The 11,883-nt window shown below is 42.2% G+C and overlaps 2 protein-coding genes across 2 annotated transcripts; one reads left to right on the forward strand and one right to left on the reverse strand.

Moving 5' to 3' along the window:
- Window positions 1–375: 375 nt before the first annotated feature.
- Window positions 376–7,080, reverse strand: dnase2b (deoxyribonuclease II beta; the record flags this gene model as incomplete). Its single annotated transcript, XM_079997023.1, has 6 exons — window positions 376–865; window positions 1,614–1,811; window positions 1,994–2,155; window positions 3,530–3,608; window positions 6,695–6,872; window positions 7,034–7,080. The coding sequence occupies 6 exons, from the start codon at window positions 7,078–7,080 to the stop codon at window positions 531–533; spliced, it is 999 nt and encodes a 332-aa protein (XP_079853149.1). The 3' UTR covers window positions 376–530.
- Window positions 7,081–7,881: 801 nt separating this feature from the next.
- uox (urate oxidase) lies at window positions 7,882–11,839 on the forward strand. The gene is made up of 8 exons (XM_080008511.1): window positions 7,882–7,925; window positions 9,354–9,569; window positions 9,815–9,931; window positions 10,109–10,187; window positions 10,289–10,475; window positions 11,150–11,273; window positions 11,460–11,543; window positions 11,620–11,839. The coding sequence occupies exons 1-8, from the start codon at window positions 7,905–7,907 to the stop codon at window positions 11,692–11,694; spliced, it is 903 nt and encodes a 300-aa protein (XP_079864637.1). The 5' UTR covers window positions 7,882–7,904; the 3' UTR covers window positions 11,695–11,839.
- The last annotated feature ends 44 nt before the right edge of the window (window positions 11,840–11,883 follow it).

Genomic DNA, 11,883 nt, shown 5'->3' on the forward strand with positions numbered 1-11,883 from the left:
CATGATGAACAGTTCACATTCCCTGTCATTTCATTTACACGACGTTAGCGCTATGAGATCATGTACAAAAATGACTGTTTTGATCCTAGTTCCGCCGTTACCTCTCTGACTATAGTATAGAAGTTTGCGTAATCGTATGCAACAATACAATCGTCTCAGATCGGGGTCCAAGAGACGAAATCGAACTGAATGGGGCACAAGGTAGAATAAAAAAAACAAACACTTTATTAATCCATAATAAACCTTAGCAGAGAAGAATAACGGAGAAGAAAAAACCCTAAAAGCATGAATGAAGGAGCCAATTCATTTTAATATTTCCCTTTATTCTTTGATTGCAGTTCAACTTCACAGCATGACTTCTTACATTTGATCTCCAATTAAAATTTTGAGTTTGTCAGATACAGCCATGATTTGTGATTGTTCTGACGACAGCCAGCGATATGCATAAAATAATATAAAGTAATAATACAAAGTCATTATAGATAATAGCACTGTGAGAATGATCCCTCCATGTTTCCCCCTTCACTCTCCTAGCAGCCGATGTACCACGCCACCGTCTGTCTGAAGGCCTTGTAGATGATGGGGTTCCTGGAGCACACCAGGCCGCCTCCCCTCCACGCCTGGGCCTTCTCCCTGTTCAGGTCCCCCAGGCAGGTCCACTGGTCCTGGAACGCCCAGGACACGCACCACTTGGAGTGGTCCCAGTGGGACTGGAAGAGGACGGGCCCTGGGAGCCGCACCCTCTTGATGTTCATGGCGTGTTTTGACAGGGAGCAGTTGGACGGCAGCTCATGCTTTGTTATCTGCCACGTCTCCACCAGCAGGTCGGTGCCAAGGACCTGGGCCACCCAGCCCGCGTAGATATCTGGATCAATATTAACATTACCATCATTACATATCATTACTGTTGCATCAACTTGGAACATTTGACTTCCCACATAACTCATACAATCCCTAAGGGAAATGTATGTTTTATTTTCGTCGCGTGAAGTTTTGAAATTTAGCAGATTTGTTTTGCTTTGTCATTATAGGATATTGTGTACGTTCATGACAAAAAATATGGTATCGTTACTTGCTGGGGAAATTGTTTATATTGTAGAATGCATACAGAAGAAAGAAAGAAAGAAAGAAAGAAAGAAAGAAAGAAAGAAAGAAAGTGTAGTTTCTTGATGAATTTGATGTGTTGATGAAGAAGGAGTGACCGCTGACGCTGACTTGAGTAAAATAATAGATTAATGACAAAAGAACAACATCAGACTAGACTTGCCATGGACGTCTAGGAGAGAACCGAGCCGGATGGAATCTCTGCCCGATGAAACTCGGGCAGGTGCTTTTATGCTTAACCAGAGACAACGTTGACCATCTGATTCCCTTACATAGGTCGCCGTTCACATTTCACCTCCCTTATCACTGGGACCCCTGACAATGGGCTCTATCTCTCTCTTGAGACCCCTGGCACCGTCTGTTAATAATTATAATTAATTAATAATTATCTTATACTGTCTTGTCCTGTCTTGGGACACCACACATTCCAAGACACCTCAAAAGAAAGAAAGAAAGAAAGAAAGAAAGAAAGAAAGAAAGAAAGAAAGAAAGAAAGAAAAATCCCTTACCATCAACAAAGTATTCGGATTTGACGAAACTGACAAACTTTTCCCCCTGAGCTGATCGGAGATTCTTCATGTTCTTATTGGACACCAGAGGCCTTTTGGAGCCTTTGCACATCTGGGCCAGCGGTGCTAGGTCCGGCAGGAACGGTGCCGGCACGGAGCAGTTATACAGACGTGGATAAAGGTAAAGGAGCTGCTGGGCTGGAGGGGGAGGAGTATTAATACATAGATATTAGAAATCTATAAAAATCTTGCTTTTTGTGTGTAAACAGGTACAAATACACACCAGCTTGCATAGAAATAGGTCATATTTGAGTGTGTGCGTGTGTGTGCGTGTGTGGCCGGGAGCCAAGATAACTGTTTTTTCATCAACCTCCTCTCACCAATGAGGAGGAACTGTTCATAGTTGTAAGTCACACACAGAGCGGTCTGGCCATTGACCTTTCCAGAGGAGGGGTAGTGATAGCCCAGCTCAGGGAAGGAGGGGAAGTGGGGGACACTGTGGGACAGCCAGAAGCCCTGAGAGCCGTCCAGGAGCAGCACCCCTGCAGGACACACAAAGAGCAACCATACAAGTTATACACAGCAAACCAAACACATACAGGAGCTGGACATAATTATGGAAACTCCTGGTAATAGATAGATAGATAGATAGATAGATAGATAGATAGATAGATAGACAGACAGACAGACAGACAGACAGACAGACAGACAGACAGATAGATAGATAGATAGATAGATAGACAGACAGACAGATAGATAGATAGATAGATAGATAGATCAAAATGGCAAGTAATTCTAATTCATTGAATTAATCAGTTTCAGTAGTCTTGCATCGCTATCTATTTGAAGGCCACAGTGAAAAGCATTGTAATTAAGCAGATTAAAGTGTTGTGGAACAGATTTCCGAATGGCAGTTAAATTCTGGGTTCACAGAGGCTCTGAAGAAATAGGTTGTAATTCAGGTTGTACCTTGTGGTATTCATGCACTCTCTTGTTAAATGTCACTCTATTCCTGTTGATCTGTCCATGTTTGGTGTAAACCGTCATGATTTTTTAAGGCTGTTCTCTTCGACACATTAAATAATTCATGTTTTTTGTGACTGTTGCACCGTGAATTTGGGCTCTAGTTGGCTCATGTTGCTTTGAAAACCAATATGCTAAAAATGCTATATATAATAATATACTATATCCTGCAAATCAACAATAAACCAGCTGCATTGTAATGGTTTAATGCATGTTTTAGCTACTTCAAAGTTGATCTACCTCCTAATTCTCCATTATTGTGATATTCATGAATATGCCTGTGCAAACATGAATGGGTGGCAATGTGCAGTTGTGTTTTCCCTTTAAGTTCTACCAGGTCAGTCCAAAGTCAATAGTAGTTATCAGTGGATTACACTTTGCCCCGAATCCTCCCCCGACTACAAAATGATATAGGTCTATTGTGTTTGTCGAAATCACTGCCTCACATAACTTGAGTACAACTCAAAAAAAGGATTTATAGTGCATATCATATGATATGCATGCGATGTTCTCCTATCTGTACAATATGTTTGAATAACACTGTTATAAAACTGTAGACTGTAGTAATAAAGAATAAAACAATAATTTCATAGTAATAATTTATACCCTTTATACTTGTACCAATAATTTATCCTGTACATAGAGTCACCCCTTGTATATTATGTATATCTTGACATATGTGACTATTTCTGTTTTGTATTTTGGGCTATTTCTTTATATTTGGCAATTTTTAATTTACTTTTTATTGCAACTATAGTTTTGGAATTTCAAATCATTTGCGCTAAAATCAGATATAGCCTTACTGACCAACATATTTTTCATTTTCATGTCATTCCAAATAATTAAAACACAAAACAAAATTTTGTCCAAGTCACTGTACCGAGTCATCATACCTTTAGTGTGACCGAATCCTTTGATGTAGTCAATGTCTGGAGGAGCATCATTGTACAGGGCGTAGACCGAGCTGTTAGACTGAAGGAGATGCTGGTTATCATTATACAAAAATGTATTTGTCCCATCATTTCAAATCAAATCCTCTCATTTTGACCAGCTCAGGGTTTTTTTTTTTCTTTGTGACAAAATCTAAAATACGCAATAATAATAATAATAATAATAATAATAATCTCTAGGTCGTCCTCCGACGAGCCTTCCATCGTTGTTTCCAGTCATCCCGGTTCTCCATACATCTGGCCAGCTCGTTGGTGCTTTGTGCTCCCGCATCATTCTTGAGTACATCCACATATGTTAAAGTGGGACGTCCTCGTGACCGGTGCCCATGTGTTGGCTCCCACAGTACCAGTTTGCTGGTTGGCAGCTCCTGGTGTCTTTGGCAGTGTCCTGCTAGTCTCATTCTCCTTACAGCAATCTTCTCGCTCACCCTTGGTATTCCCTTGTACAGAATTCTGTTGGTTACATGTGTACTCTTACATCCTGGTGTAGCACCCGTCCAGGGACTTCTCTAGGGTTGGCTTCAGGGACCAGCATTCACTGCCATAGAGGGGAACGGACTCTACTGTCGCATGGAAGAAGCTGAGTTTGATTTGGCGGGGGAGGTTGGAGTTCCATACACTGGACATGCCGTTCAGGGCCCTCCATGCAGGTGCCTTCCTCACTTTCAGATCTTGCTCAGTTGAGTTGACCCATGAACCCAGGTACTTGAAGTCATCGACTTCTTTCAGCACAGTTCCTCCTGCTGTAGTCAGAGGTTGATGTTCTGGTGGAACGTTACAGGTGATGACCTCAGTTTTCTTGGCGTTTAGCCTCAGGCCTACTTTGGCGCACTCCAGCTCTACCCTTTTCAGTAGTTCTTGTGCTTGTTCCACATTATTGGAGAGCAGACTGATGTCATCCGCATAATCAAGGTCTGTGAGGACCACTGCGGGATGTCGTCTTGACCTCCTTGGTGTTAGCGTGAAGCCAAGTTCCTGCTCTCGCCCGCTGATTGCCTTCCTGAGTGCGTAATCGAGGACTATGATGAAGAGGAAGGGGGCTAGTGTGTCCCCTTGCATAACGCCAGCCAGGATGTCAAACTCCTCGCTGTTGCCATCTGGGGTCATCACCTTGGCCCTTGTTCCTGCGTACATGGTCTCTATTGCTCGGAGTAGGTTGGGTAGGAATTCCATACGCCTTAAGGATTTTCACCATCATGCCTCTGTGGATCGAGTCAAAAGCCTTTTTGAAATCAATGAAGCACAGAACTGCAGTCAGGTTGTCCTTCCTCACCTCCTCAATTATTCTCCTGAGTGCCAAGATCTGGGCTGTTGTTGTTCTCCCCTCCCGAAAGCCGTTCTGGTTCTCCCTCAAATGAGGGTCGATGGCAGGTCTTATCCTGTTCAGTATCATGCGATTGTAGATCTTTGCAGGGATACATGTCAGGCTAATGCCTCGGTAGTTGTCCGGTTTCGAGAGATCTCCAGCTTTGGGCACTGGGATGATGTTCGATAGAGACCACATATCAGGCTGCCGATTGTGCAGCAGAGCAAGGTTGCAGAAATCTAGAAAGATGTCGTCGAGATCACATTTCTTCAGGACCTCTGGGGGTAGACCATCTGGACCGGCACTTTTCTCCACTTTCACGGTGGTTTTTGCCCTGGCGACCTCCCCAGCCGTGAAGGGACCATCATCAATTCCCAGGTCTTGGAGGACTGCTGGTACATCTTCCTCCACTGCTTCCGCAGTCTCTCCCAGCAGCCTCTGGAAGTGCCTGGCCCAGGTTGTCACCCTCTCCTCAGGGCTTGTTCCGTCGACCAAACTCTGCGATCAGGATCCTGTCTGTGTGGTGGTAAACACGACGAAGAGCCTTTTGCGCTCGAGAACTCAGCATTAACCCGACGCCGCCTGTTGTGGCCTGGGCCTGGTTTCGCCACGCTGATGCAGAGATGAACGTGCATCTCTCCACTCTGCGGTACACGATCGGGTCATCAGTGTGCACTCTTCTGTGTTCTTGGATCCCCAGGATCTCCACTCCCCATTCCTCAGCACAGTGTGCTAGCTCAATCAACCTCGCTTCTTCTCTCACTGTGCATGCGTTGAAGGTTCCCATAACGAATGGTCTCCGACAGTGCATGAGTGCATTGGACGGGGTGCTGTGATCGGACAGGACCCTCCCTGGGACACTCCCAGGGTTTGAGGTCCTGTCGTCATGGTGCCCTCCAGAAGGAGGACCAGCACCACCGTCCGCCGCCATGTTCCTGGGGACTCCCGCCGCTGGAAGTATAGGATTTGGGATGACTTTGTACTCCATGGTTGGCTTTACTATGCTGATAGCGGACTGTGGGGCGCAACTCCTCGCAGTCCCGGTTTTAGTTCAGAGTGTCCTTCTCCTAGACGGGTTGCCGTCCAAGGCTATGAGCCCCATCTGCCCATTCTATTTAACCCATAGCTGGGACAGTGGTTGGCAGACGCCAGGGCTTGTCCACACACCGGTGGGCCTGCGCGCCTTGCCTCTGGGGCCCACTGCTGCTCCGAGATCTCCTACAGTTTGGCCTGGGACCTCGCGATACCCAGTTACCGTGTGTGGCCACGCGGAGGCACTGCAGAAGTCTTGGCGATGGAGAGGCTATGTACTGACCTCGGAAGACTAACGCACTCGCTTCCTTTACCCAAGACTGGGTTGGTCAGCGGCAGGAACTAAGGGAGGGGAGTCACATGCATCTCTACAAGCAACATCTCTTTAGTATGCTGCACTAGACGCATCAATACACCCTACGAGCTCTCGCCCGCTCACACACAAAATAATAATAATAATAATAATAATAATAATAATAATAATAATAATAATAATAATAATATTATTATTATTATTATTAATAATAATAATAATAATAATAATAATAATAATTTATTATAACAATCCATTATAGTATGATTTATATGATTTATATATTATGATATTTATACTATTTAAGATGAACAATAATAATTTCTCACACACACACACACACACACACACACACACACACACACACACACACACACACACACACACACACACACACACACACACACACACACACACACACACACACACACACACACACACACACACACACACACACCTGGTAGGCCCGCCCCAAGTACAGCTGGTCCAGTGTTCTCCCAATTGCTCCTTCACTGGTGTTGACCATGAACGGACTCTTCATCCAGCTGCTCCCCGTGGAGGAGTCCAGGTACATGTACTCCACTCCGCTGCTCACCTCCCCAATCTGGTACATTGGCAGTTTGTACACGATAAACCTGCATGAAATATTAAATAAATTGGAAAATCAAAAAACTCATTGGATGACTGACTCACAGATCTTCTCTATCTGTATATTCCTCATAATTGTCTGAGACACTGAAAAACTATTATTTCTTAATTTTTCAAATAATGTCAACATATCAATCTGTCATCTCACCAATCCACTGGTTCACCAGCCTCATTCCTGCAAGCGATGTGTGTCATTCCCGCTGTGCAACAGAGCAACAAGACAACAAGACAGAACAGTAACTTGCAGCCTGCCGCCATCTTTAGCAGCCGATGGAACTAACAAACAAAATAGCAAAAAAGGGAAAATCTACGTTTTGGTTTTTGTGACCTATCGGAAGAACAGCACAGATGGCTGGATATAAATACAATTTAAAAAAGAGGAAGTTTTAAGAAGTGGTCTCATGACAGGAAAAAGCTCCACAGCTCAAAAGTCTCACGTTAGGAATTAAAAAGGATAATAAGAGATCAGCGTCAGCGGGGAAGGAAGACCAAAAACAAAGGGAACTATAATGAGTGGTGTGGTCTCTTTTTACATTTGCATGTATTCAATAAGTAGACTCTTTTGTCCAACACCACTGACATGATAGACTAGAAACAATAAGAGCAGACATCCAGAAGAGACAAGTCAAGACAAACAGCTTCCAACTTAAATGCTTGAGAACCTGTTTTCTGTCTGCCTAACTGGCACAGGCCCAGCGCCACATTTTACTGGATATTTGTATGACTGTGTATGACTGTGACAACCTCTTCGATCTTGAATCTTGAATAACATAAAGTGTCTCCAAACAGATTGAACGAGAACTCAACCTAACGACACATACACCTATGCATATTTATTTTGTTAACCAGCATTGCAATGTCAACATGATTCATGCTAATCACTAATCTTTTTGGATAGTCAAAAGAATCCGGTGACTTGCTCGTCATCAGCGACCAGGCCTCCAGGGTAGTTACCGCCCTCTCCCAAAAAGCTACCTCACAGGACACACAGAGACACAAACTGGGAGAAGCAAAGTAGAATGGCAACCACCTCAGCCCAGGTACAGTACACAACTTTGTGTTCCAAAATGTTTATAAAAGCCTAAATAATAATTCAATAATACATTTTATTATATATTTATAAAAGGCAAAATAATATCATAATAAATTGTATTATATAGTTATAAAAGGCAAAATATGATTATTATTATTATTATTATTATTATTATTATTATTATTATTATTATTATTATTATTATTATTATCATTATTATTTATTTATAAATTGTAAGCTTCATTTTGACTATGAAGCTACCTTAATTTATAAATTAGTTTAAGATTTTTGTTATAATAATGATAACCATGTATAGTTCTATCTTTTATTTTAGTCTATCTTTCTGTCTGTCTATCTAAAGTAAACACATCATGTTATCTTACCTTATTAATCCTCTGAAGTCCAAGCTGAATTCAGAGAAGCGGTGTAATTTTGGTTTGGACTGATATTTATCTAAATATAATTAACTTAACACACTCTTACTCCAAAGTGGTTGATATATCTGTATGAAGGGAAATCACACTTACATTGATATGCCATCAATAGTTTGGTCAGTATCATTATGCAGCTTTTAGATAGATCTAAAACACACAAAATATAAAGAGTATAGTTTTTGTATTTTTTATTGCCACCAGAAATGTTGTCGTAGCACACACTATAATATATTGACGAACTGTTTTGTCAACACAAAAGCTGTTCATCAAGGTCTTGGGTATACAATGAAGTCAAAATTGTTAATTTAATCTGATGTCTAAATTGGTAGAAACAATGTTTTATCACAGCTGCTCACAACTTTATCTCAGTTGACCGAAGTTGTGAAATGAGCCAATAGACAGTGACCTGAAAATTCACGACCCCCTGCTGGGGGCCATTAGAGGTGTGGCTCTGCAGCAGTGGGGCCCTCTCTCTGTCAAACCCTCAGACAGGGGAATGAGGCTGTAGGCTAGTGGGAGTGGGGCAATGCAAGAAATGGTAGAAATGTTTTTTAGTTTTGAAAGATATATTGAAAACATCACACAAACCATATACAAAAACTCCAAAAAATGGTTTTGGGTGATAGGTGAGAAGAGCAACTCTAGAACCAACAATCACGTTCAAGTAAAATGACAATTTTAATTCATGAACAAAATATATATATATAGAGAGAAGTGGGAGCATGCAGTCTTGGCCTGCTAGCTGGTGTAGGTGCAAGATGATTTTCCGTGGCAGCTCGTAGAGGTGCTCTCATACTGTAAAAACGAAATTTAAAAATGTGTCTCTGCAGACTACATACATCACACCAGGTATTTTTTTTTCTCACCAGCTTATGGACCACAAGTCCAGTCCATAAACTAGTGAGAAAAACAACAACACAAAACAATAAACCTTTGCCACATATCAAGCTTCTTTTGTCCAACTTAATATTCAAAGTTTCTTCTCCAATGCCGAACATCAGCAGAATGTGGAGTTTGTGCAGACGGGCTACGGCAAGAACCTGGTGAAGGTTCTGTGCATTAGAAGACATGGAATCCACCATTATATCATCGAGGTGAAAGCTAACGTGGAACTGAGTCTGAAATCCCGGAAGGACTACCTGACTGGAGACAACTCCGACATCATCCCCACAGACACCATCAAGAACACTGTGCACGCCTTGGCTAAGCTCAAGGGGGTACGTTAAAAATATATATCAATATATAATCAATCAGTATCAATACATATGTAGAATTCAGCAAGAATGGAGGTATTGTCTATTTTATTGTTTGGAGTTCATAGTACATAATATTGTACTACAACAAAGGACGACAATGGTTGCAGCAAGAGCATCAGAGCTTTTGCCACAAAACCGTTTTGTAAATTGCAATTCAAACCAACAACCCTTTCTTTTGGGTTGTCATTTTGTGTGTCTCTCTGCAGGTAAAGACTATCGAGCAGTTTTCGCTGGACATCTGTCATCATTTCCTGACATCTTTCAACCATGTCCTGAGGGCTAGGGTGTCCATGGAGGAGGCTCCATGGAAGAGAATAGAGAAGGTATAGCCAGGATTTCAGTCAAAATATTAGGATACTAATTTGTAAAAAAAAAGTAATAAGTAAATGTAATTCAACTAATTTCCGGATGCCTTTTTTGTGTGTTTTTTTTCCAGAGGCCTCCTCTGACTTTTTGTGAGGGTGGGATGAGATTGTAGTTTTATAATATTTATCTTCCAGAATGGAGAAGAGCATGTACATGCCTTCATCTACAGCCCGGAAGCTTTTCGTTTCTGTGACGTGGAACAAAATCTCAACGGTAAACGGGACATAAACAAAAATGGCAAACGTGTCATAATCTGATTGTTTATTTGGGGTGTAAGAGACAGAGCGAGGCTGAAGATGCTTCTACGTTTGCAGGTGTCCCGGTGGTCCACAGTGGGCTGAAGGACATGAAGGTGTTGAAGACCACCCAGTCAGGCTTTGAGGGGTTCTTCAAGGACCGCTTCACCACGTTGCAGGAGACCAAGGACCGGTGCTTCTGCACCTCCGTGTACGCCAGGTGGCGCTACAACAGGGTTCAGGACATTGACTTTGATGCTGCCTGGTAAGAAAGATTTTGTTGATGAAAGGGTTAAGGAAAGACTGACAAGACAGAGAGACAGATGTAAGTGCACACAACTATTAGTTTGTGAGAAAAGTTTGATTCAAAACAACTGTTTATAGTGTAGAATCAACTAAAACAGGACACTATGAAATAGAAAATTTAAAGATTTGTTTGAAAATTCAAATAAAAAATGAATCATTTAACATTTTAATAGAACATTTGTAAATTAGGAACAAATTCAGAATAGAAAAGTGTACGTGGTGCATCTCCAATTTGCATAGTGCAAATTGGAGAGAAAAAATAAAATAAAATCTCAGTGAACAGAAACAAAATCAAATACATCTGGATTGGATGGCTACACTAATGTTCCCCCGGAGGGAAATTTCAGTGTCAGCAGCTTGCATCAAAATAGACAATGATAATAATAACACAATAAGAAACACCGTTACATTTCCTGCTGTGGCTGTGCCACCTGCCACCCAAGTTGTGTTTTCAGGGCCAAAGAGAGTGGGCCAGCTTTTTACCTGTTGCTCGTTAGACCAACCAATGAGCAACAGGTATGCAGCCACTCAGACCCCAATCACCTAGATCCAGGTCAAGTATGGCTGCTCAAACCACATCGACCCCCACACCACACCCACATTGTGATTCTAAGCATGACATCACTGTTGCAGGGAGTCTGTAAAGGGGGCTTTGGTCGAGAGGTTTTGTGGCCCGTGCGACCGTGGAGAGTACTCCCCCTCGGTGCAGAAGACCCTCTATGATTCGCAGCTTCTGATCCTGGAAAGACTGCCTGAGGTAACACACCACGCTACCATATCGAGTGACAACCAAAACCCACTAGAAGATTAATATGCAGGGTGCTTTCTTTGACTAAATTGCAACTATTTATTCTACATATTCATGTTCCATAAACGTAGTACTTGCTTGTGTCAGTGTAAATGACCGCAGATCCCCCCCATCTTCTTGCATGTTGTTTTTCAGGTGGAGGAGATAGAGATTGTGATGCCGAACCAGCATTACTTTAACATCGACATGACCAAGATGGGCCTACAAAACAGTAATGAGGTAAGTAGGAAGGAACCAATAAAAAACAAATCTCTGATGCTCAACTTTGTAATATTTACCACCTTCTTCATTCTAGGTTCTCCTGCCGCTGGACAACCCCTCTGGCAACATTGCAGGGACAGTGCGCAGAAAACCACTTGCAAGGCTGTGAAGACAGTCACACAAAACTACCAGAAGCACATTTATTACTGGGGCATTTGTGAAAATCTGATTTAATCATTCAACATTTTAGAAATGTAGTCGTAATTTTCGAGTACGAGCGACAAATTCCTGATTGTACTAAATGTGCTCAAGTATTTCACTCAATAATAAAGGGAAAAACCGACATTACTGTTGTTCT

The sequence above is a fragment of the Zeus faber genome, assembly GCF_960531495.2.
Source record: "Zeus faber genome assembly, chromosome: 1".
Taxonomy (NCBI): Eukaryota; Metazoa; Chordata; class Actinopteri; order Zeiformes; family Zeidae; genus Zeus; species Zeus faber.